This window comes from Buteo buteo, chromosome 19 (genome assembly GCF_964188355.1).
Source record: "Buteo buteo chromosome 19, bButBut1.hap1.1, whole genome shotgun sequence".
Classification (NCBI taxonomy): Eukaryota; Metazoa; Chordata; class Aves; order Accipitriformes; family Accipitridae; genus Buteo; species Buteo buteo.
In genome coordinates this window covers 28,302,007-28,328,793 of record NC_134189.1, presented here as the reverse complement: position 1 = coordinate 28,328,793, position 26,787 = coordinate 28,302,007, and the positions used below count along the sequence as shown (strand labels likewise).

Genomic DNA, 26,787 nt, shown 5'->3' with positions numbered 1-26,787 from the left:
TTGCTTCATTTTCCTTATTCCCTGCAGCAATCCATGGCAAGAATCTGATTGCCATTCTTCACCTTCTGGTAGCTTTGGCAATGCATTTCCGGGCTCCCATTCGACTGCCTGAACATGTGTCTGTACAAGTGGTAGTTGTACGGGTGAGTATGAACTCATGAGAGAAATTGATCAGAACAATCATTATTTATCACTCTGATTTTTCAGTACTAGGCTGCTCCCATCCATTGTCCCCTGATCTCTTGTAATTACAAAATTCTTGTTCCAGTTGTTTAGTGAGTCCCAGTCCTGGGAATGCATTTTTGGTGTGCTCAAATGTGATCCCGAGAACATCATATCTTTAATATGTTTGGGACCACCATTTCCTACTGCAATATCAAGCTAAAAACATGTGATGGGTTTTTGTATAAGAGAGAGTTGTATCCGTAATTTCTGGCACTCTAGTAAATGGGTTTTGCCATGCATTTTATGTAGAGAAGCCATTGAAACATGAACAGCACAGAAAGAAGTTTCAGCATGTAGAATCTCCCTAGTCTGGGAAGCCTGTTACTGATGTTGTTTTTCCCCGACGACTTATTATGCAGACTTAGACATGTTGTTTTCCTTGGCATGCTAATAGACTTTCAAAATTTCTTTCACAGCCTTGTGTTTTTGTTAGCTTTCCTTGGATATGGAGAGGAGATCTGACCTGAGGAACCCTGACTTCTTCCCTCCTGCCCTAGATATTGCTCTAGTTATTCCTTTCTCTGCTTGGTGTTGACCATTTCCTTTCACTCTGCAAAGACTTTACTGTCAGAGCACATGTACTCTTACTTTTTATCTTGCCTTCTATCCCAACTGAAGCTCCTGTGGCAGTTCAGTCTGTAGCATGCGAACCCAGCTTTTCTCAACAGCTGTTGAAACACCAGGCAGAGCTGTTCCAGCTGGCACTCTGATCATGCCGTGACTGTTTGCTGTTGCTCAGCGCTGTCATTGCAAGGCAGGCTGAGCTGCTGGCAACAGGCTGTGGAAGTGCTTTCTGTACATGCCATTTACTGTTAGAGCTGTCAGGTTGTAGTAGGTTTCCTTTCAAGAATAAAGAAGAAAAAGTGATCTTGGATTCTGTTTTGCGAGTGTGGATCGCCTTACAAGATGCGATTGCAAGGTGGTTGCTTAGGCAAGCCTCATTTTGCTTTACATTTAAATAATGGGATTTTCCAGGCTGCCTGCCTGAATGCTCTAGGGGTACAGGGTGTGATGTAAGTGAGTAATTGATGGATACTCCCTGGCTCACAATAAGTGTATGTATTATCTTTAAGAGGTGATTTTGAACTGTTTTCAGGCTGCTGTAGTTCTTTCATTTTAGTAATGGTGAGTTAGGTATAAAGTAACATGAATGTAAATAGGAGACCAATTTCTTCTTAAATTTCTTTTGACTGTCTTGGAAAGGTAAGGAGGGAAATGTAAATACAAGGTGGTCAACAGTCGTCTGACACCCTGATGGTAGAAATCTCCTCCTGCCCAGTACAGTGAAGTGTCTTCTGCAACTGAGAAGTCAGAAAAAAAACCTTAGGTGAAGAGGTAAAGCCCCCTTTCCTTGTCCTTAGTTCAAGCTTCAGGACCCTCCACCTCTGTAGCACAGGGAAGGCTGTGCAGAATGTATTTTCACATCTTTTCCTGTTGGAGGGATATAGAGAAGACACCTACTGAGAGCATCTGGTTCACCACAGTCCCTGCATCTTGAAACTAGGCAAGGCTGAGGTGAAGAAAGGATGAGATAAAGGCTGACAGAAACAGGGAAAGAAAGAAAGAAAGAGAAAGAGCAACTCTTGTGTCCCCAAGGGAATGCCTGAAGGTGTCAGAGCAATGGTACAATGAGACTTTAAGCCTGAGAGGCTGTAAGCTCTTGCTCTTGGACCTAGAGCCTGGAGTCCTAGAGATGGTTATGGCAACTGCTGGCTGTGAGCCTGCCTCAGCTGGCCTTGTGCAAGAGGAGGCTTGTTTCAGCCCCCCTATCCCACTGCTAGGAAAAGCTTGCAACTCTTCAGGTTTGTTTATTTAAATGGAAGGCAAGGCACAGTATGAACTGAAGCGTGTTTCTTCTGGAGCAATAACTTTTGCCTTATAGTTTGGTAAATTGAATTTTCGTGGTTCAGCATCCATATTCTCATCTAAAAATAGATGCTGGTTCAGTAACACAGATCTCTCTAAATGGATTTTATGTAGCCTTTGTTATACTAATGACAAATAGAAGAATGGTAATGAGGTTAATACTGTTTCTAATCCAAGTAAGATAACTATTATTAAGAAGATTATTATTCTTATAGTTATCAATTTATTGTGAAGTGATCTCTTACTACAGATCCTGATAATGATTAGGGTTCTGTCAAACTAGATCACAATGAACCTCTGAAAGGTTTTAGTTTAAATGCCTCTTCTTGCTTGAATATGCATTTAAGAGGATTAATCAACAGTTTAAGGGACTTCTTTGTAAGCTTTGCAGAATTGACCCTGCATCAAGAAAACCTTGCAAGATGCTGTGGAGTATTGTGCAAGAACACACTCACACTGAAATTTTCAAAACTAGTTAAGTCTCACTTTCACGGGTGACTTTGGCACTCTGGATTATCATTATCAACTTTGTTGAGCCGTCCTCACACTGTGCAGATGCATGAGGTGCTCCTTGCCCAGAAGGGCTGTGCTTACACTATGAAAATAAGAGAGTCATACTGGTTTAGCAAGTTATTGCTTAGCTAAGTTGTGTGCATTTCCATAGCCCATCTCAGAGCAATGCAGAATACCTTATTAGCTTGTGTAAGTGTTGTGGGCTTTTTCTTCTCTAATTTTTAGTGTCCTGCTCCATAAAATGAGATAATATTATGACAGCACTGTGCTACGTGGAAAGTATTTATCAAGATCTCCACAGACTGGTGGTGATTCTGCCCTTCCCTTAAATTCTTCCCTTCCTTTAGCATCTTGAGGTGACAGACCGAGATTAAAAATAGTTAATTTAGAGCCTGAGAAAGATTTGTAGCTGGATCTGTATCTGCCAAACAATACACTATTGTTTTTTGGTCCTGCACTGTCTAGTTTGCTCAGAAAACCACAAGTGTTTTGGAGAGGACTTTCTGCTTTACCTTCCTTGACAGGAAGAACCTTTGCCTATCTGTCTGTCTGTCGATATTACATAGAACAAGGACAAGACTAACCCAGCAGAAAACACTTTTGTTTATATTATTTTATAATGGGCACCATGAGGTAGCCCCTCTCAAGAGCAGAGTTCCTGAAACCTAGTTACTTTCAAACCTTTTTGAAATCAACCTCCAAAATTGGTTTTCTTGGTGGGTTTTGTGTGAAATAGAAAATTTTGTTACCATGACAATATATGTCCAAGTTGTGCATGAAGTGTCCTAGCAGAGCAAGGGTTTAGGTGGGTCTTCTAGTTAAGATCCTGTTGATAGCTACTCCTGAGCTAAGTGCTGAGTAAGAGTCTAAGATGCTACATGTTTTAATACTGGTGTCACTCAGCATGTGCCTGTTGTTCCAGCCCTCCTCAGTGAGGACAGGGAGAAGAGAAAATTTGTGGTTTCAGTGAGTGCTTCCAGTGAGAACTGAAAATCCTGAGATTTTTCTTCCAGCTGACTTTACTACCTGTTATTTGAAACATAAACTTGAATGATGAAGGAATAACCTAATTCAGGAAAACAAAAATGTTCTCAGAAGTAAGTGTAAAATTTGTTCTTAAGTCTCACTGTGTTGGGTATTTTTACAAGGCTCAGGAATTGCTGCCTTTTGCACTTAGCTTCCCTCATCCTCATTTTTAAGATTGCAGCATGTTCCATCTTGATGCTGCTGGGAGATCTGAGGTATTTTTACAGTAATTCCCTTGTAGTCTGAGTTGTAGACTGAAAGGTCAGAGGCAAGGCAGGATGAAGAATGAATGTGTCTAGTGGCAGCGGTGCAAGGAATCAAAGTTTTATCAAAGAATGACATTTGCTTTTGGATTGCAAGGCCAAGGGATCTGGGCTTGCTGTGCGAGCAGCATGCTCAGCTGCCTCGGAGGGGGCTATGCAGAAATGCTGCCGTTTCCACCTGTTGGGGAGTCAGTGTTGGCATTCCTCTTATCAGGCGTTTGGAGGCATTATTCACTAGTCACCACTTACTGAGTTTTTGTTCACAGTTTATAGCATCTTCTCCCTGGGGTACGTGGTGCCTGGAAGGTCCAGAAACCTGTGTTAATAAAGGAGAGACGTGGTGGGATGGAATAAAGACAACATTGTTTTGCATGCAAGAAAACATTGCCCTGTCAGATGTTTCCTCATTTTTCCATCCATGCTGTCATCCTGGCTTGTTTCACCAAACCTTCTGGCGCTGTTCCCGTGGCTCCCTCAGGGGAGCGGGATGAGATGGATGCGTGATAGGGAGGTGAGGAGCTGTGAAGACATGGCCAGCTGGCGGCATCCAGCTCAGGCGCGGAGCTGTAACAGCGCAGCGGTGAGAGACCACGGCTCCCACTGTGCTTTCAGCCAGGCTCCCTGGGTGGTGGCTTGAGAAAGCAACGCTGCCTTCATTCATTGAGTAGGGAGTGGAGGGGCAGGAGTTCTTCTTACGGGCTTTTAGATTTCAGGTTTTATTTCTTAGATTGCTTCTGGGGAAGGATGTGTTTCTCTTCAAAGCTGTTCTCCCTAATAACTTCTTGTTTGGGGTTCAACTGGTGAAAAATGATTGAGGTGGCATACGTGTATGGAGCTTGTGCCTGAAGGGGTGGTTTCCCTGCTTACGTGAGCTAGCAGCTTTATTAACCTTGCCGTAAGTCATTCTGACAGACCTGGTTCCTAGATGGCTGCTGAGATTTGAGCTCTTTGTGTCAGCTTTTTAAGCACAGAGAAGGGGGGAAATACATTCCTCCATTCAGGCACAAGGCTATATCCCATAGTTTTGGAAGGGACCCACAGAGATGTTAAGAAAGTTTTTGACTCGGGTAAAAGCACTTCCAGCCTCTGAGATATACGTGCCATGTCTCCAAAACCCTGGAGAGGCTCAGAAACATTTGACCCCACCTGTGTCAGGGGGCTGTGTCTTAACAGAGCTGAGGAGGCTGTTATAAAGCTGGTGTGAAACTGGGTCTCACCACATGCTAACTTTTTGTTGGGTAGGAAAATCCTTATTCATGCAGAAAATTATCCCAAGGAGAAAAAACCTGGTAACAGGGAAATACTATTCATGCACACCGGAGCCCTGGCCTGGGGGCAGCCATCCACGTTATTTCAGCCCCAGACCTCTCCTGAGAGCCAGGCTGCCAGTTGTGTCAAATTGTTGGTTGACACTGTGACATGAATGAGCGCCCTTGGGGAATTTAAGATGGGGCTCACAAACTCTCTCTAATTTGTGTTCCAGGCACGATGTTGACTCTGGTTGCAGGTGGAGAATTGTTAGTGAGTTTGTTGGCTGCAGATATATATATATATTTCTGAAACTTCCATTTGGCTGTCAGCCTGATAAATGCCACTGTTCTGGGAGTGAGCCCTCCTGTGCCAGCTGTTTCACCTCTACCTCTACAAAACTTAGCGAGCACGCTTTATCCAGTTTTATCCTCTGGGATTCTGAAAGATGCTGAATGCTGCAGGGCCCCTAATGAGCTTCTCCTTTACTAATGCCATCTCATTTCTAACTCCACCTTCCTTTCCAGAAACGTGAAGGCCTCCTTCAGACCACTCATGTTACAGAGGAGCTGACGACTACAACAGAGTAAGCACAAAACACTTTAGCTTCGGAGTGTATCTGTGGGGCATGATGTCAGACAGTTTACAAAGACGAAAGAGAGACTTAATCTTCCACCTGCCACTGCTAAATTAACAAAATCCCCTAATGTGGTGCTTTTTTAACTATATAGAAATAACTTGGTCTCTGGAAATATGTTACAAAGGAGAAAAGTATTTTCTTGACATTCTTGCATTACAGAAGCTTTTAACTGAATAGTTCATTGAAAGTGACCTTTGTGAGCCTTTTTTTTCCCCCCTGCCTTCTGGAGGTGGCCATATATATAACTAATTTCTGCCCAGTGCTGTTTCCTCTCTCAAGTGAAGGGCCCATGTAGATATTTTGGGGAAGAATTAGTTTGACAAAAGGCAATTCTTTGGAATACCTTTCAAAACTGAAGTGATACCCTGTTAAAATTGTAGGGAGAGATGATCTCTGTTTTCAATAGTACCTCAGGACTAGAGCTCAGCAAAAATAAATTAAATAAATAAACCTCTTCCCTCTCCAGTTTTTGCAACGGATAACTTTACTTCATGTTTTTACAGTCCTTTTTATAGGGCGAAGGCTAGACATGCACTTTGGCTGCAAATAAAAGCTGAGATTTTCCTTCACATGACCTGAAGGCAACTCTTCTAAGAGGGGCTTGCATGAGCCCTCCTTCAGTTTATCAGTGTATTGGCTCCCTGTAGAGTTGGCTCAGCTTTCCATGACTTTGAAGATAAATGAAGTACTATGTGGCTAGCTCAGTGGGGAAAATCCTTCAGATGGAAATGCTCAAAAATGAGATCATAACATCTCTCTGTGGACATTAAAGATCTCATAGTGTTTTTTGTAGGATCAGAGCTCTGCCTCAGGTTTGTGGGCCAAAATTCCTCCCCTCACTCCTATGCTCTTCAACAATGTAGTTTGCTTGTCCTCTCCTTCAGATGTGGTTTGTAAGATGTAATCTGCGGAGTGGGATTTAGACACCTTTTTTAGCAAGAAACATGTTTACAGATTTGCATGTGTGTTTATACATTTATTTATTAAGTTATTTAATATTACACAATATTAAGAGGTTTACTGTTCAATGTGTTGCACACCCAGTTATAAGGATAGCTACGGAAAATGCAATGATCAGCAGAATCCAGCATTCATTGAATACTTTCAAATTCCTCTGTGCAAATCAGGGCCTGATTCTCAGCTGATAAACATCTGCATGTGTCTGGTGATGTCACTGGCTGTGTATATAATTCATATGTGGCAGTTTTATTTACATAATATCCAGCTCTGATGTATGTTTTCTTTCTTCAGAGAGAAGAGATTGAAGTGAGATAGATAGCCTTGCTCCTTCTGAGCTATGTGGTGTAGCATCTGATGACTGTATTTGTGGAAACTGTACACAGAACTACATTTGTTCACTCTTCATCATAAAAATAGTTATGCATAAGAAATCATAATTATGTGTAAAACATAATTACACATTTCCATTAATTTAAAATGTATCTCCCTGACATCACTGGCAGTCTGCTGGGGACATTCCTGCAGCACGATGGGTCTGGTCTGCAACATGCTCAGCCTCCTGACTTGGTAGGAGTGGTTATCCCTCAGCATCTTGCAGGAAAAGGCCCGTTAAGCCCATGGTCTTGTCTTTTCAAAGTGATTATTTGTGAACTAACCAGATATTTTTGAATGCTCTGACTTGCAGGATGATGATGGGAAGATTTGGTAAGTAACAAAGTTGACTGAATTTTTTTTTAATTTGTGTCAGGCACAGAAATCTTGTCTGTTTTCCTTCAGCAGATCAAGACAATAGGTTGAGCAGTTCTGTGGGGTTGGAGTGTATTGCGCAGGCAGGTTTTGTTACTCCACAGAGATGTGGAGCGTAATGGGTAGAACCAGATCATCCAGTATACTGCTTGTGCTCTTTAGACTGGTCTCTGTTGATTTGTTTTCATTTGCAAGTAATGAATAGCGAAAATGCTGCACAGGGCAGTATTTCCTAGTACTGTTGTTAGTGGCTTGCAAGTAAAAATCTTTGCAACCCCCAGCAATAAGAGTTACACCCTCTTCATGATGTGACCATTTAATTTATATACAAATGAATACGTGAAAACTACTGAAGCAAAGATGTATGGTACAAGGTCTAAGAAAGCTCTGTTTATCTGTCCGCTTTCAGCAGCCAGTCAGCCCTCTATAATTCCTTTGCGTGGAGTATCTTATCTCCTCCATGTTCACTAGATTTTACAGTTTAGACCTTGCCAACCGTAGATTTGGTCTTCTAAACAAAACCCATTTTTTTTGGTGTTGCTGCCGAGAGACTTCTCTTTTTGCATTTAGTTTTGTTAGTGGCATCAAGTCACCACTTCTCACCGAAGAGATGTGGGCTCCTGTAAAGGACTGTGCATGATGAAGAACAAGTAATTTAGTTTCTCTGTTCCCCGGTTGTAATATGTGAATGCTCTCATTTTCCCTCTTGCAGAATATCTATATTAATGATTAATAAGGTATTCGGAAAATAAGTAATGTCAGGGCGCTATAGGGACTAAATAACATTTCTTCAGATATGAAAGGGATTTGGATAATAAATATGTTTGTTTATTTAATAATAGAAAACTATTAAAAGGTAAACAAAAAGAATTTGAAATTGGAAAAACTGTTAAAAACTATGTTGAAAATTTTAACAGCTTAAAACCTGCACACTCTTCCAGCATTTTTTTATGCTTTTTTTTTCTAAATGGAACTGCAATTGGTTAGATTTCCAATTTTTTCTTGATTTACCTGATGATGACAGTTGTAATACAAAAAAACTCAGTGTTTAGAAAATTTCAGTCAGCCCAAAGCTGCCACAATGTGAAACGTTGCACTACTATAGTCAATTTAGTAGATTTTAGATTGGATTAGATATTGTTATACAATGCTTTGAAAGTCTAAACATAATTTAAATGTTCATACTGTATGTAAGCTTTGCTTTTCCTACACTGCTGAATCAGGTTCACTCATGTTCAGTTTTAATCTTTACTGAAGTCAGGGGTACTAACAGTAATTTTAAATTAACGAAATTAATATCTGATTTTGACACCGAGTGGTGGATGCAACCATAGCTATCACTGTAGCTGTAGTGCATCAAAACCAGGTGATGTTTCAGTGGCTCATTGTTTAAGTTAGGATTGGGGCATAGTCAAAATTTGTGTTTCATTTTAATTTTGATTCCACCTACATGTTTTGTGTATCAGTTATGAATGGCAGAAAAGGGAAATCAGTGAATGGTATGTTTATTTCCTGTTACCTCTAAAATTCCATGGGGAGTTTGCTCTGGCATTTAGTTAGACACCAAAATAAGGTGATAACTTTTAGCTTGAGTCTCTGTTATGTGGTTTTCTGAGAAAGACCTTTAAGCTTGGGACACATAACCTGCTTCCCATAGTTGGCTGTTGGAGGTGTATTGATTTATTTTTTTTTCCCCTTCTAAAACCAGAGCGTGATGCCTTTGACACACTTTTTGATCACGCACCAGACAAACTCAGCGTAGTCAAAAAGGTAAAAAATAAAATTCAAGTTTTATTTTCTACATTGCTTTTTTTCTTATGGTTTTGGAAAGATATCCAGAAAGATCTGGAAAATAGGGTAGGAGATAGATAGGAGAAGAGGGTACTGAAATAGTGAGAAGCGTGTTTATCCCCCAGAGGTCACTGTTTCAAAGCCAAGTGATACCTGGATTCATTGGCTTCGGTCAGGCTTGTCTCATTACGCTGGTTTATTGGCCAAGGCTTTTCTAATGGTAGTGCTAGGTAGTGCTGCTGGATTCAATCAAAATGATGCAGGTTAGAAAAAGCTACTCTGCAGTACTCTGCAGTGGTACAGATCATTCTGACTGGACAATTGTACATGCTTTTATATTCCAGGCACTGTCCTCCAGCGAGGGGGGGCTGGGCTGGAGGCTAACGAGCAGCTGGCTCATTAAAGTGGTGACCCCTTCACTAGGGCAGCCACAGTCATGCATGTGTCTTCAGCCTTAGTCTCCCCAAGAAGCACTCGCTGTTTGGTTTTCAGCTCATTCTTGTACTAAAGATGATCTTCCATAACTGGAAGATTTTTTCCACAGTACCCTGAAATGTGATTCCCCCATAAATAAGTTTGTTAAATATAAAGCTTTTACAGAAGAGTTGCTTTTGTCCCAGGGTTCTTCTACTTAACGCTAATTCATATGGTCCTCTGGTTTCTCCTCCAAGGCTGAGCATCATCGCAAAGCATGCCTATCCAGACATATTCTTGACGTGGCTTTTTGTGCTAGGCAGAGTGGAGGGGTAAAGTAGGTGTTGATCTCTGCCAGCTCTTGTTAGTTTTAGAGAACACATAAGGAAGAGACACCATGTTGTTCCAACATGGCTGTTAAGCTATCTATTAGAACAGTAGTATGCAAAGATCAGTATTGTAATTTGTCCCTTCACTTTGTATGAAACAGCGGATGTATGCATTTAAAATAATGCTTTGAAGTCTCTGGAAGATTTTATCTTTCCAGTCTGAAACATCTTCTAGAAGAGTGTTTTTAAAGTTGATAGAGAATTAAGTTAACTCTATCCACACAATGAAAGTGTTAACACCCAACTCTATGTCTTGTTTCAAAATGTTATAAGCAGGCTGGCAGATCTTTGTGCTTCAATACATGAGCACGTAATCTGGCTCATAGTAGCAGGATCTTGGATGTCTGCTTCCTATGGGACTAGAAATGCCAGACTTGGGTTACATCCTGACTGTAATTTGCTAATTGATATACACACATCGCTCCAGGAACAGAGGTGTGTGCAGGACAGTGTACTGTTGGAATCTCTCTTGGGAGTCTTAGCTCAGTGCTGCTGATGCCTTGCTCCCAGGCAGTGGATCTTCTCCAAGAACCTGAATAGATTAGTGTGGACAGTAAATGTACCAACTGCTTGCTTCATCTTCACGAAGAACCTACAAAAGAACCAATGTCATCACAGCTTTTTCCAGCAACACTAAAGTATGCTTTATGTGCTAAGAAAAATAACTAGTAAGCTGTATGTAATAGCACCATCTGGTGACTTCTGGCATACGGTGCAACAAAAATGACTATACAACTGACTTGTTTTATGTACTTATTTATGCAAAAGCAAATAGCACACATGCATATTTATTAAGCTTTAAGAAAAAGTCTTAAAAGATTATGTTAACCCTTTCACATAGGCACTGACTATAGTATCTAACATCACTGGTTCTGGTGTTTTCTTTTATAGTCTCTGATCACCTTTGTGAACAAACACTTGAATAAACTGAATTTGGAAGTAACGGAGTTAGAAACCCAGGTAGGAGACTTTGTCTTTTTGTATGTAATCTAACTGTGTAAATTGCAAATCTAGGCCCTCGCCCCATAAAACCCTGTTATGGAACTGTTGGGCACGTTAATTTAGGGGATAAGAGCTCTGTGTTTTAAGTAGCAATGACATTTGCTGATGCTTGCTTCCTTTACTCATGTTTACATGTACTTCATATCGCTGTTGATTGTATTATAAGGTGAAATTCTTGGATATTTAATAGCATCATATTAATGACTGTAGAATATGGCTGGATTTCAGGAAAGCTTGTCTGTCGGATCAAAGTGGAGTTCTGCAAAGCAGTTGGTACAGTTATGGGTGGATGGTGGGTTGTGTTTTTTCTAGCTGTGAGGGTTCATGATGAACTGATACAAGCTCTTCATCGCTGGCTGCCTGGGGCTCTTGGGAGGAGTGTGGACTGCAACGTGCAGTTCGTCATAGAGATATCAGTACTAGCTTTGATCACATCAAAGTGGGACTGGAAACAATTTTGCTGTTGCAGCAAAGGTCTTCATATCCTCCTCTTTACTCTGCTGTCTTGTGAGCACATGCACTGTGCTTGCTTCTCAGCAGCGTGGATTAATGACTCAGAGCTCCTGTGCTGCAGTGGCTTGACTCCAGGTTAGTTTGTCTCAAGCTAGCAGAGGTGACTGTCAACCACCACCGTCTGCTCTGAGGAGTTCTCCGTCTCTAGCGCAGAACTGGTGCCGAATGTGCTTGGAAACCTTAAGTGTGAATTTCAGTGTCAGTGGGGTAGTTCTCACTCTACAGATAAAATTCAGCAATTTTCAGGCACGGGCTTGGCTTAGCAGAAGCAGATATTCTTTCCAGAGTTCACTGAACTGTGGAGAGATGGTTATCTTATTGTCGTGGCAAAAAAATAAGCATGGCATCTAGAGAATTATACCAGCAGTACAGGTAATTGGTTTGAGCCAGGCTTAGTTTAATGCCAGTCATTCACTGCTATTTTATAGCTTTGCTGAAATAAATGGGTGACTGGATCTGATTTGTCCCAAGAAATTGTTGCTTAATGCCTTGGAAGTACCCAACAATTTATTTTTGAAAAGGTTAGAGGTTATCACGTACACCATATCAGGATCACAACTGAGAAGTCTGTTAGAAATACATAACATTACCCCCCCTTAGCCAGTAAGTAGTCATCCTATTGGTAGGAATACTGAATAGTATTGCTGAAAGTATTTAGTATATTATTTAGTATTTACTGAAACTGTAAACGATCTATTTTTACTTGGAAAAAAAAATTCTTTTGTGAAGTTAAACTTCCTACCTGTGACAGGGGAGACTTAATTTCAAGTTCTGATTAAGGGCAGAGATTTGAATGTGCAGGTACTGTAGTAATAGGACTGGGAGTATATAATGTGCAAACATGTTTCCCAGGAAGTCTTTTTTTTTTTTTTTAAACCCAAAGAGCTTTGTTAAATACAGTAGTGAAGTTGGCAAGATTCCTCAGGCAAGTAAAATGAATGTGAGGAAGAGCAAGAACAGATTACATACTCTAACCTCACCTCAAAGTATTCAGTAGCCTAGTAAATAGGTAACTGGCTGGAGATAAAGAAGATGTTGTTTTCAGTCCCTGCCTTTTCAGACCAAACAGTCTGCACAACTAAGGAGTACAAATTGTAGATAACTCCCAGGTGAATTACTTTTAATTCCTTCTGCTTAAAGCTATTTACTGTATGTAAGTAATTTAAATAGTCTTTGGCACATGATCTTGCATAGGTTAATGCTATAGCAATAGCTGATGGGCTTACTTCTTTTGCTCAGGAAATGAGAGTAGGGGAAATAATGCTACCAGATGTAGGGAGAAAGCCTTGTATCCTGGTTTTTTCTTTTCTTTAGAGAACTGACAAGAAAGCAGCTATGCCAACAGGCTCTTAAGAAAAGACTGATTTACCTTGCTCAGCTGCACTGGTGATTGCAAGGGTATAGGTGAATCCAGGGAGCAGATGAAACAAACCCCTAAATGCTTGTTACACTTGCTGTCAATTCCTTGCTATGCCTGAAAGGAACAGTCTCTGACTCCTGAACTATCTTACACTTCTGTGCTAGCAAACAACAGTGGTAGAAATCAAAGTACATAATGTGGGCCAAGTATTCTTTGTTCTGCTTGTTTATGAATGCTTATCTGAAAACAGATGCTTTCACCTAGAAATGTCATACATATTTCTATTTAGTTTGCAGATGGTGTTTACTTGGTTTTGCTCATGGGTCTCCTTGAAGACTATTTTGTTCCACTTCACAACTTCTACTTAACACCTGAAAGTTTTGATCAAAAGGTAGGTGGAAACTCCAGGTTATATTCTTTTTTGCTTTGTTACCACATGATATTTTCCAGTCATTGTGTCCTTTCTCTTTGTGCCCAGTAAATCAGAACACGATATATTCTTCTTTTCAGGAGCTGCAGCAAAGATGCACTGGCTGTGACACTTGATAGTTAATACCTCTAAAAGTTGCTTGTGAAATGAATGAGTAAATTCCCCATAGTTACAAAACAAAGGTATTGTGTTACTAGCATGAAACAATGCATAAAGCTCATGAATATCCGGAATGAATAAACCAGTAATAAGTGCTTTGTACTGTGTAGTACTTTGCATAATCAAAGTGATTTTTTTAAATTGTAGTACTGCCTGAAGTGTTTTTGTGCGCAGGGTTGCCTTATTGTGCTAGACAGCAGAGCTGATGCCTGACCTTGCCTAGTATGTACTATGTAAATAGGCAAGAAAGACAAAACATGAGAAATGGGAAGCTCTGCTTTAGTGGCATCCTGTACACTGGGATTGACATGGAGGTAGAGCTTTTTCCCAAAGTCACAGAATGTCATCCCTAAAACCTGCCCCCTCATCTCATTAATATCAGTTGCCTACTACCCATTAGTTCTTTTTCTGTAGTTTATTTAATGTTCCTACAAACCAAGTGAGTAAATATCATTACTTTATGTAAATGAGATACTGTAGTAGAAGAGGTGGTACCTGAGCCGTGATCTTTGGTTGATCTGGGATTAGAAACTGTATGCTGAGTGCTCACAGGTAACATGTTTTTGAGCTGATCTAAAGCCAAGATGGATGCCCTAATCCTGCCAGGGAGGGAGCATGCAAACAATGGCCTGTCTGAAGTCAATTTGTGAGCACAGACTTCTGGTTCTGTGTCCAGTTCCTGGCAGGATCATTGCCAACATTGCTGATGTTAACTTTTGAGAGAATGTGCTAGCTTGTCTTTTTTGGATATTCCTTTCTGTTTGGAAAGGAGTGAATGACTTACTGTCTAACAGTGTCTCAGACAAAATGAGCTTTGAGGAGGAAGAGTGGGTTCTTTGCAGTCTTAGATTGTCTTACTCATAATCAGACTATTAGAGATGGAAGGAGACAAAATAAATATCTTGGTCTTAGTCCCACACTTGCTCCATTTTCATGTGTCCTTCCTAGTGTTAATGATGAGAAGAGTGCTTAACATATTTCATTGTCATAACCAAAAGTTTGCATCTTTCTGCAGTTGTTCCTGAACACGCACACACATCTGTGTATATTCGGTGCCTGGTATCAGAATACTCTGAGCCTGGTTGTACTGGAGTAACGCGTCTGCCCCCTGCTTTTTATTCTGCTAGGTTCTGCAGTGGAGAGGATGCAAGTAATGCGTTGGCTGAGCTGGAGCAGGAGTTGGCTAGGTCAGGAGTGGAAACATTGGCAAAAGTTAAAAGATTGAATGCTCTGTAAGGCGAGGGCTGTTTAAAATGGTGGGGTTTTCATAGTGACTTCAGTGCAGATTGTTGCTGTCAAGCACCCCTCGGCAAAGGTACCTGCTCTCTGAGGGATGGGACTTCACCATTGGTAGAATAAGCCAGCTTTGCCTGCGTGGATTGTACCAGCATTGCAAGAGGAAATTAAGCTGCACCAAATGAGCGCTGTTACAGACCCAGGCTAACGTGCTGAGTCTGCTGGTTCTGTAGGTTATATAGGGTTTGTTGACTTTCTCAGGAGGCGACTAGTTGCTATGTGGGAGCTTAAAGGGGCTCCCTGAAGGCAGGAAATCAGGCTCTGTTAAGAGGGGCTTCTTTAGGTATTAAGTTTGTGGATAGGATGGGGATTAGTTCATTTTAAATGTTGTATACTGCACAGGACCTTGATAGAGCAGTGGGAAAATGGTTCTCTGTTACGTCTTATACAAACTCTCCTTTACAGATTTCTATTGCTTTTTTATCCTACTGTCCTGAATTTTGGCCCATGTCGAAATGCAGGATGTGGAGTTGTATCCAGCACCTGTTCAGTTATGATTTTGTTGTTAACGGTTTAAATTCATAAAGATTATCCAGTATTCTTGAAGTAATGTTGTGGGTTTGTGTGGATGCTCTGCCTTGAGGAAAGGGGATTTGTAAATCAAAGAAGGAGAGGTGGACTCTGTGTTTTTGGGAAAGGAAAAAATATTTTCATCTTGAAAGTGACTGGTTTTGTCACAATGTAGCAGGTAAAAAGAGATTAATAAAGTCCTGAGCAATAAGCGCCAGTGAAAGGGGCCTTTCTTCCTTATTGTAGGGGAGCTTTATATGCGTAACTCCCTGATTTTCAAGATGAGTAGCTTTAATTAAATCTCTCCCCCTTGCTATGTATCTCCAGAACTGTCATTTGCAGTAACAAAAAGGCACAGAATTCATGATCCAAATTCCCTTGCTTAAATTTAAGTAAGCGTGGATGAGAAAGCTGCTATGCAGATCCCTTTAAACCATAATGTTTACTCCTCAAAGGAGAGATTGAAAGAAGACACCCACTTTCCTGCATTTTTTCTTTTTGTCCATTTTCTTTCCTCTGACTTTATGTTCGTGTATGATCTTTGGTGGCTTTTTCAGGAAGCTCTTTCTATACAGTTGTGCCTAGATTGTTTTGCAAGCTCACTGCACAGTCTGAGAACTGCCATCACGAAGCATTTTTTGAAGCATTTGCTTCATTAGAGAAACTTAATTTGACTTCTGTCTCTGTTTTTAAGTAGAGGAAGCCAAAGTACCAAGAGACTAAGGGTTTAGCACAAGGTCATGCAACAAGCAGCTTGGCTCCTTGATGGTGTGATATTGATGTTGCTTGACGTGCAGCTGATAATGATGTAGAAAAGACTAATGTTTGAAAATAATTCCATTTAGTGTCCTTATTTCTTCTCACTTACACATCCATATGTATTTTCTCATCTCTGTTCAGTTATGGGACTTCTGTTACATTCCTTGTTGCCTGGGTGGCAAGTGATCTCTTGCCTTGTAGTTGGAAATGTTGGTCTTGGGTACAGGCAGGAAGAACTTGACAAAATACATCTCTGTTGTAGTTGTTACTGGGAGCTTTCTGGCCTCTGCCATAGAGACAGAGATCGGGGCTTAATGGGGTTTCCTGGTTCATGTGGTACTCAGTCACCCAAACTTCAAGTGAAAAAATGTATCTTAAATTACCTCCTTTGTATCAAAAAGTGAATATTTGCCCTATAATGATACAAGCTTTCATTTCTTAATCTCTCGTATGTACTTTCTGCCATGCTTAAACATGTAAATGTTTAATATTGATTTAAATAGAATTACCATTTCTCTATGTCAAGCATAGAGGCAATAAGGCGTTTTAAAAATGTGATTAAAGGTTTTTAATACCTATATAACTTTGAGGTTCTAAACACTTTACCTCTTTCAGGTCCATAATGTTTCCTTTGCTTTTGAGCTGATGCAAGATGGAGGACTGAAGAAACCAAAAGCTCGCCCTGAAGGTATGGACATGCCATGTGGCTTTAAACTGAATATAAGGACATAATAGCAGGTACATTTCAAGTGCAACTCCTTTTGAAGACAGTAGCAGTAGTACCACAAAGTGGAGTTGTAAATGTGCCCCTTGACAGTTTTCCAAAGTATTCATTGTCTGTATCTGGGGTATATCCTTAGCTGTGTTTCTTGTCTGGAATAGATTCACTGAGGTGTACAAGTCTAGCTTTAGTGAATGATCCAAGAACTGTTCAGTGGTATATTATAAATTTAGTTGGTATTCTCAGTAACGATCCAAGCAGGAAGCTTTTCATGGTCTAATTCTTATAATTCTTACAGCTAGACCCTTGTGAACAGATTTCAGTGACAGATAACTGAAAGGCTTTTGGGTTTTTTTTAGGAGAACCGATAGTAAACTCTCTTCTTGATTTATGTGGACTTGGGAGTCAGAACTGAAAGGTGTAAAAACTGAGTTTTTCCTTTAAAGTCTCTGAACCTTGAAATTAATTAATGATGAGCTCTCCATTGTTGCTTGCACTAGGGATAAAAAGAGGAATTAAAACTTTATGACTGCTAAATGAGCAATTTTTATTCCTGGTGTTACAAACCACATATGTGTTAGAGGCTTCCGCAGAACAAAGAAAAATGAGGAGCCCCCAAGAAATGTTCAGTCTGACTTAAAATGAGACAAAGTGGTGATAGTAAATAGATTAACAAATAGTGGAGCTGGTTAAAGTGGGGAAAAAAAGACAAAAGACAATATTAAATGCATATATATCCTGCCAGTGCTGTTCTTTTAAATTTGGGTGTGAAAAGTGCTCCTGAAGAATTCAGTGAAACGACACTAAGTTGGGAAAGTAAAGGAGTGTTCTGAGCATTGGAGCTGAGTCAAGGGGTATATGGAGAGGACAAGGAAGCTGGAGAAATACAAATGCACAATCAGGAATGGCAGGTTTTTGAGTGGAAGTGTTAAAGAGATTGCAGTAGGAGACCGGATAGGCTAGGTAAGCCTGTTTCGAGAGAGAGAAAATGTTAAGAACCTAGGAGAAGAATTCTCTAGTTGAAAGCTTGTCCTTTTTTTTGTTTTGTTTTCACTGTAACAGGCAACAACAGATCTTTTGTTTGCTCTGGACAAGGTGTGTAGTTTCAGTAAGCAGCAGAATATGTTTAAGTGTTTTACCGATTGAGAATTTAATTATTAATAGAAGTTAGAGAGCCAAATTAGCTCATAGAACATTCCTTCTTGCTGCTGCAGGGTGTACGGTCTCTTGTGTGTATTCCTTCCTCTTCTGTGTATGTACTTGTTCCCGGCAGTAGTAATTCATAGCTGTTGGAGTGCATGTGCTCATGTGGTGTCTGTGTGGCTGGAATTGCCTGTAAAACTGACTGTTCCTCTTGAAAAGCTGCCCCTGTGGAGAGGACAATAATATGTTGGGCTTTGCTTGTCACCATAGTTTCATTGAATCCTCTGTAGGATCTTGACAGTCAGTACAGTCATGTAATATGTGTTTCTTGGAACAAGAATTCATTTTGTCATAGAGACTGATGCTCTGCAAAAAGTTTTGTGTATAGTATACTCATGTTAATGCCATACTGGTCTATTGTTTGTTCCTAAATAGGCTGGAAAACCTGTTAGGTGAATCCATGTCCTTTAGCGTGAATTGAGTAGTAAATGCCTCTTGAATTAGTTGTAGGATTTTCATGTAAAAGGTTGTCTAGAGCAGAACATCACAGTTTTTATTTCTGAAGCCCATGCTTTCTGCAGTGCTCGCAAGAAAGAGGTCTTGTTTAATATTTTAGTGTGTCTTTGTATGGGTGATAAACATAAATAGGAGCATACAGGACAGCTCCTCTTCTCTGTTCTTCCAGCCCAATTCAGTAGATTGAGCTAGCAGCAGAACTTGATGCTGAGTTATTGCAGCAAAAGTATGTTGTAGTGGATTAGTTTATTAGCCTCTAATGGGGTTGTTACGGAGTGTGAAAGTTTTAAATTGATGGAATGTTTTAAACTATTTTGATAATTTATGGCTACTTGCAGTTAACATTACCAACAACAACTAATAAAATTTAATGACTGTGCATGCTTCATCTCTAAAATAAGAAATGGGAGGCTGAGAATATGCTTGTTCCTGAGAATACCTGCTAGAGCCTGATCAGTAAAGAACACTGTAATCGCCCACACAGGGAGGATGCATCTCACACTACTATACTCTTTAATGCAGCAAACAAAGGCATAACAAGGTCTGAAAGTTAGGAAAATGTCAAACTAGAATTACAGTATAACTTGCAACAGTGAAGATAATTAGCCATCAGTCTGAATTGTCAAGGGTTGGAGGTGGAATTTCCGCCACTGGAAGATTTAAAAAGGAAAATAAAAACCAAAAATCCAAAACTGCAACGTTAAGCTTATATTTTAATTTAGCCACAGGTTGCTTTGTAAGCTCAATACAGGATTTCCAAGGTAAAGTTCTCTAAGGACTGTGTTGTACATGAGGTCAGACTATGTCACCACAATAGTTTCTTCTGACCCTAAATTTACGTGTCATTACACTGCCGGATAAAAGGGCTGGGTCCATTCCTTCTTTTAGTGATGGGGCCTCCCATACCTCTCATTCCTCAGGGTAATCACCAGGGGTGATCAGCAGCAGGTACCTAGCTCAAACTGCTGTTGGAGATTAGTAGGACCCAGCCTTAAATGCCTCCATGAGGGCAGATGGACGGTACCTGCCCAGCACAGTGCTGCGGATCTGGGCCCCCTTCCAGCTTCTGCTTGTGCTCTTTCTTAGCCCTTGCTCTGGCACTCCGCTGCCTCTCACTCCCAGCTTCTCTCTCCCTGGGATGTGCCCTGGTTTCCTAGCTGTGCTTCTGGCTTCCAGCGATGTCTCTGCTCTGCCCTCCAGATTTCTGTTTCTCTCCACTGGCACCTTGACCTTGGTTTACAGCACAGGCAGCTCCTGCCTCTGAAGTGATGCCAGCCAGCGGCAGGAGTTGAACCTTGCAAGACTTGATTGCACCGCTCCGTGCCACGTCAGCCGAGGTGGAGGTTGTGGTGGCTCAGGGACAAGACCCATCCTGCTTTCAGTGCGAAGCTGAAAACGGGTGGCATGGGGAAAAGAAAACCATTTGGGAGGAGTGGGAAAACAGACACTACAAATCGCTGACCACTACAGGGCTGACTGTTTGGGCCAGGTTTTTTGGCATTTTCATAGTGCCAGCACTGTTTTGTTTAATTGTTCAGCAAACAGAAGTGACTGCCAGGATCAGTGGGTCAAATCTGCTGGTAGTTGTCTCTTCTCTAGATATTTGCCTTGATTTCCCAGCTTTAGAAATGCATGGCTGTTGCAAAGTGTTGTTTCCCATGGTGAAATTAACATTTTAAATCCGTCTCTGAGTGACCTGGGTCTTGGTACAGAGGAACCGATGCTGACTCTGGCTGTTACCTTACTGAGAATGCTATGGTAGTAAGCCACTTTCTATGATACCTGGAAGAATTAGAAATGTGTTTCATATTTCTGTTATCCAGGTAAGACGTCTGTTTTTTCAGGGTGTATTACTTCACAGCAGTTAGGATCTTTCCTTTCTTTGGGGCAGGAGAAGATTATTTTGCAAATGCAAAATACAAACTCATAAGTGAAATATGTAAAATAATACAGGGAAAAGGGTAGAAAGAGAAGTGTGAGAGGTTACTGAAAATACCAGATGAAGTGTGGGGGTTAGAGTGTTATCCAGTATGGGGTGGGAGGGAAGGGTGGAGAGGTCCTGGCAATGATTCTTAGAAAACAGGCAGTAGGTGTTTCCCCTGGACCTCACAGTAATTGTACTTAGTCTGTTAACTGTTTGCTGTCTTCCTAGTTCTTTGAATGTTTTTTTAATTATCTGCTCTTCCTTACTTCTGCTTCCATATATGTTGTTTACTGTCTAATTTTTTGCTTCCTCCTCCTCCTTTCTTACATATTGTATCCAACATTTCTTTCTACCTCTTCAGCCTTCCCTGTGCTATGCCTCCCCCCATAGTCCCTGGATTACATGTCTGTGTGTCCTGGTTTCAGCTGGGATAGAGTTAATTTTCTCTCTATTAGCTGGTATAGTGTTATGTCTTGGATTTAGTATAAGAAGAATGTTGATAACACACTGATGTTTTCAGTTGTTGCTAAGTAGTGTTTAGACTGAGTCAAGGATTTTTCAGCTTCTCATGCCCAGCCAGCAAGGAGTCGGGAGGGGGCACAGCCAGGACAGCTGACCCAAACTGGCCAAAGGGATATTCCATACCATGGGATGTCATGGCCAGTATATAAACTGGGGGGAGTTGGCCTGGGGGGGCGGCAATCACTGCTTGGGCCTGGGCTGGGCTGGGCATTGGTCAGTGGTTGGTGAGCAATTGCATTGTGCATCACTTGTGTTGTATAATTTTATTTATTTATTTATTTATTTATTTATTATTATTATTGCTTCCTTTGCTGTCCTATTAAACTGTCTTTATCTCAGCCCACAAGGTTTACTTTCCCCCGCTCCAGCCCTGATTCTTTTTCCCATCCCACTGGGGCAGGGAGGAGTGAGCAAACGGCTGTGTGGTGCTTAGTTGCCGGCTGGGCTTAAACCACGACACTGTGGTATTTCTTGGCATTTTATTATAGTAATAGGTTGGGACGTGCTAGCAGAAAAGCTTTTTGTTGAGAACTGTTCTAGACCTGTTCCCTGGCCTACCATAGTAAGAAAGGACATTAGATAATAGAAAGCTATGAGTCTGCTAAGAGAATTCAGGCTTTGTTTATTCGTGGACTGTATCATTGCAGAGTTGTCGATGTGTGAGGTTCAGTATCTCATATGATGTGTGTGGCTACTTGTTTGCTGGTTCTATGGCCAGTGAAGTTATCGGTAGTATTTCCCAAAGCCTTTATCCCAGGTCTCAGACAGAAATAGACCTTCTCTGTAACCAATTTTAGATGAGGAAGGGAATTATCTTTCTTCCATTTCCCAGAGAAGTTAGCTGTGACTGTATTATCGTGAAGGTGTTTTGAAGTGCATCAATATAGGACATTTAAAAAGCTTGACTTGGGAAGATCAGAACTCAGTGGGTTTTTTTGTTGCTAATCCCAGTGGCTCAGAGATGTGCAGACTTTTGTTCCTTTGAGGACAAACAAGGGAGAACAAAAAGCAAAGTAAGGATTTCTCCTTTTCTTCCACAGATGTTGTCAACTTGGATCTGAAGTCTACCCTCAGGGTTCTATACAACCTGTTCACAAAGTACAAGAATGTTGAATGATCCTGGAAGCTGCTGAGGTCTTCATCCTTTCAACCTCCTTAGGCAGAAGTTCCAATAAACACACCCTCTGCACGCTCCCATTGTGCCTTATGCTATACTTCATGCATTCTTTCTACAGTTGATGTTGTCTGTCTGTAGCTGTTTGTATGACAATCCCACTAAAAATAATGCATGTGTATTCTGTAGGTCACTTGAAAATGTGTAGATATTTCACACTTTTAGCAGAAGATACTGTTGGGTCTATTGTTTATTATGGTCAACAAATGTTATTTTGATAAAGGAAGTATACCACTAACTACTTTAATAAGCAGGGAAAACATGAGACCTTCCTCATGGCTGGAGACTCTTTGATTCTACAGTAGACTTTCTTTTGCATACTCCTTGGTTGCAACTGGCATTTGATGATTTTCCAGGCTTAAGTGTTAGCAATAGAAATTCAGCATTGGAATTTATTTAGAAGCTGAGCCTTTTCTGTTAAATAACTTTTTGTATGTTCTGTTGGGTGGGTGGGGCTGAGGGAAATTACAAGCGCTATCTGAAGCTAACAGCAAAATCTGCAGGTTTTGTGTTAACCTCATGCTACTCAGTGTTATTTCTGTTTAGTGTTTACATAGAATAAGTCTTGCAATGGGATGACCAGCTAATCTTTTGACGTCTATTTTTTATTTCATCTTCTTTCTAGGAGAAATTTGGTTGCTAGAACCACTGTCAGCCGTTAAGGACACAGGTTCAATCAGGTCAGTCAGGAGCTGGTCAAATAGCCACAGGCTGGATTAATGCATTTTGCCCCCAGTCCTTTCTGAAACAAACGTGTGGAGTAATGAGCTTGGCAGTTTAAAGGCTGACTCTTCATTTCACATAGCTGAGTTAAAGGGTCAGGTTCATTCCTGTTGGAGTTACTGGCAGCTGTACAGTTCTGGGTGGTAAGGCTTTTATAAACAGTTTTATATATTTTCTTTCCTAAACAGTAAAATTGAATTCCTGTAAACATAAGAGCTTGCCTGTACTTATGGATTGCACTGGGCTATGTAAGACGTGGTATACATAGTGGAAGCCAATGGTTAGCACTCAAATGTGAAGCTCTTTAGTGATCAGTTATGCTTCAAACTAATTTTGTTGAGTTGCCCTGTGCCCTCCCAAGAAATACTCTGCTAGGCTCTGGCCTAGTCCTGTAGTCTTTTATGCTGTTACAGATTTTAGTGGGAATCTGTTTTAAAAAAGGATTGCTAGATTTATCTGGTAGACTCTAGTTACCTTATAGTACTTAACAGGTTTCACCTGTAGAGCTGTTCCTGGCTGGTGATGTGCTAGGAGCAGCAGCGTGTACAAGGAGCGCTGGAAGATGAGCCATCTGAGTAGATTTTTGAGGAGAGCTGTGCAAAGGAAATGGGATTGTAATTTCCAGAGTAAATTATTTGTGAAATATGCATACAACTGCACTCTTTTCCTTGGAGTGCATAGGGGAGAGATTTGACTCCTGCTTTTATGTATCGCAGCAGCAGCTTTTATGGGCAGCCATGATTTTGTGTGAAACATTAGGCAGAGAGCCCCAAAGAGTAAGCAGGTAGTATTGCTCTGCTCCACGGGCTTACTTGAGTCCTGTTGTAAGTAGGTATCTTCTTTACCTAAGAATGGATTTCTTACACCAAACATTATTTACCTTTCTGAGTTCAGTTGGAAATGTGCTATTTAAATGATATGATTTTACACTTGGGATTTTCTTCTTCCCTCCTTAAACATTTTTTAATCTCAAGGGGAGACAAATGGGCTTCTGCTTCTTTGTTTCATATTTTTGGGTTCTGAGTTCTAGTATTTGAATTATTTGGGTCACCGCCCCTCACACCTCCAAAAAAAAGATGGAAGGAAGTTGCCCTTTCTTTCCATGAAAAATTCAGATCTCGTCTACTCTACAAGGTTCTGTGGAGAATCATTGCTTGCCTGTACTTTAGGAGGGAGCCGACCTCTCACTGTTTATACAGAGTGTAGTACAATTGGGCTTGAATTTCAGATGGGGCCACTAGACTCTACCATGACACTAGCAATTATTACAGAGGAGACTTTCAGAGGCACTAAGGCATGGTGGGTCAGCTGTCATGGCAAGTTAATGAAATTGGTCTAACTTTCGTGCTGTGAAATAGGGGTATCATGAGGCTGGAAGGTGATTGAACTGAAAGGTCCCTCAAACTTTTAGTTTAATGCAGTGTTATTTGTGGGAAACAATTCTATTAAAGAGCTGTCATTCCACCCACCTCACTTCAGGTGATGTGGAAGTGCCAATGCTGTTTATATTCTCTGAGTTGCTGGGAAAGACCTCCAGAGAATCTAGTTTTTGAAATTGCAAGCTATATTAATATTAAAAGCAAACAGAAAATAACAAGAGGAGACTGATAAAAGCAGTTTGACTTTGGGAGGGGAAATGGCTATTTCTGAGATGGGATTATACAGCTGGCATCTTTATTGCATGTGAGCAAATGTGAACATACTACCGAATTTTAAAAGAGTGCCTGTTTTGTTCAGTTAGTGTTTCTGGTCACTCTGCAGAAATCTGAGTCCCTCCTCTACAACTTGAGGCATGAGTCCCTTTTAGCATTCCTTACATTAATATCCCTGTCAGTCAAGACTGCAGGCTTGATGCCCTGAACAGGTTGAGGGCAGTTGTCATACCCTGTTTTGTTATGTTTTTAAGTCTGTTGGTAAATGCTGCACAGGGAAAACATATTTTTCATTCCTTGTCTCCTTGCTGTCTAGCCAGCTCACTCTTCCTTGTATACGCTGTATTTATTGGATTGGGAGCAGGGTGGATTTAACTGAACTGGAGCTTCATCCCAATCAGTCCAGTTTCCAGGAAGAGCAATGTAGGTAAAGCTTCTTTAAACACCTGCGTTCATCATGCCTTTCTGTTACATATGCATGATACTTCTTTTCCTCTCAAAAAGATAAGTCAATGTTAAAAATGTTATTCATGAACTCTCTGTGTTACTGGAGTTTTAGATATGTTCCCTGGGTGCCAGTGGGGTAGATCCAAATCCTGTTGAGTTCATCTGGAATGCTGAATGCTCTGCAGCATTAAAGCTTCCACATTTATAAGTACTTAATGAATATCTGTCTTTTCCAGTCCATACAACTTGCCTTTTAGGTGCATCTGCTTGACTTACTCAGTTCCAGTGAGCTATATTACCGCAGAAGAAGCCCAGATATTCCTCAGCTGCACCTGTTTTTCAAGATGAAAAACCAACAGTGGCAGATTTTTTAAAATCAGTTTAAACCTTACAGGATTTCTTACCCCTATTCCTCACACCCCAGTGCTTTCAGTATTAATGTATTTTTTAAGAGTCTTTTCTACTGTTTTTAACTCTGTTTTACTGTTTACTCTGGATTTCTAACTACTAAAAACCAGCCTTGCAGATAAAATTCTGGACTTGTCATGTGCTGGAGACATCCAGCTTTGTGACAAGAGTTGTGTACTGTAAGCAAGTTACAATGCAATGCTATGTTTGCTAAAAATCACAGCAGGAGTGTTATGCATGGTTTGTGACAGTTGTACTATTTATTCAAATAAATAAATAAATAATGATCACTTGCTTTTCTACATCTTTTTTTTTCCTAAATGGACAAGTCTGTGGGAAAAACTTTTGAAAGGTGACCTTCAGCCATCTTCTTCATCAGGGGTCCTAGATACACAATGATCTGTGCAGACCTAGCAAAGCAGTGATATCATGTTTCTGGCCCTGGTACAGGTGATGAGGTGTATGGGCAGACACAAATTAGCTCTTCTGTAGGTGTCATCAGCCGCTTTTTTTTTTTAATATTGCTCAGCTACTGGACCTGATCAAGTTGTTTACCTTTTTCCTTCCACAAGAAGAAAGTAACTGAATTACATTCTCTGATACCATTTGAAGACTTACAGCGCAGTTCTTCGCAGAGGCGCAGGAGCGAAGCCTGGCATGCCGAAGTTTGTGTCCCATATTGTGTCTACAGAGCACTAGGGAAGCCAGAAGCCCAAGTTAGCCTGGAGTGACGTTGAAAATGCCTGTGTGCTTCCCTTCGCTCTGGTATGGAGAGAGCATAGAGTGGCTCTCCAATAAAGCAAGGCTGTGCGGAGAAGCAGGAAAATGCATTATCAGAACTTGTTATTGGTGGGAGTGCTGTTGATTCCTTGAATTGTTCTGCAGTGGCTATTTTTATGTGAGGGCCAGGTATGTGTGTGTGGGGGGGTGTGCATGAGGTGTGCTTTGGGAATGTACAGAAAGACTCAGGGAGTGGGGGGAGATGGGCATGAAATCAAATGAGGCTGATACAGAATTTAGTAGCGCTGTTCTACAGAAGACTGGGTACTTCATGCACTGGTGGCAACAACAGGTTTTGGACAAAAAAAGATGCTTGTCCATCATGTGTTTTAGACTTGATCTTTTAGCACTGACCCGCTGTATTGTGAATGAGGCTTTCAAGAAAGAAGTAATTTGAGTTGCCAGTTGAAGCAGGGAGAGACCCAGTAATTACAGATGGATTTCCCAATGTTTAATTCTTCCTGGTCCCTCTGCCTGCTGATAGGAAATTGATTTGTCCAAAGTTCCCAATAGCATCTTCAACTATACCTTTCTTTTGTTTTTTACTTACTGTATTTGTAGGCTGTGGCATGCACTTCTGTGTAGGTAAGAAGGTACTCTGCGTCTTTGCTAGTTTGATGTATTGTTGTGTTTGTTATCTGATTAGAAAATACAGTTAAGTTTGCC

The 26,787-nt window shown here is 40.8% G+C and overlaps 1 protein-coding gene across 3 annotated transcripts in view; it reads left to right on the top strand.

Annotated features, from left to right (window-relative positions):
- Window positions 1–25,631, top strand: part of PARVB (parvin beta) — a 68,589-nt gene extending 42,958 nt beyond the window's left edge. For all 3 annotated transcript variants that reach the window (XM_075051835.1, XM_075051837.1, XM_075051836.1), the window contains exons 6-13: window positions 28–143; window positions 5,669–5,727; window positions 7,427–7,446; window positions 9,197–9,258; window positions 10,974–11,042; window positions 13,247–13,348; window positions 16,727–16,799; window positions 21,978–25,631. In XM_075051835.1, coding sequence (XP_074907936.1) covers window positions 28–143; window positions 5,669–5,727; window positions 7,427–7,446; window positions 9,197–9,258; window positions 10,974–11,042; window positions 13,247–13,348; window positions 16,727–16,799; window positions 21,978–22,054 — 578 coding nt within the window. In that variant the 3' untranslated portion in view covers window positions 22,055–25,631. The remainder of the gene's footprint in view (window positions 1–27; window positions 144–5,668; window positions 5,728–7,426; window positions 7,447–9,196; window positions 9,259–10,973; window positions 11,043–13,246; window positions 13,349–16,726; window positions 16,800–21,977) is intronic.
- The last annotated feature ends 1,156 nt before the right edge of the window (window positions 25,632–26,787 follow it).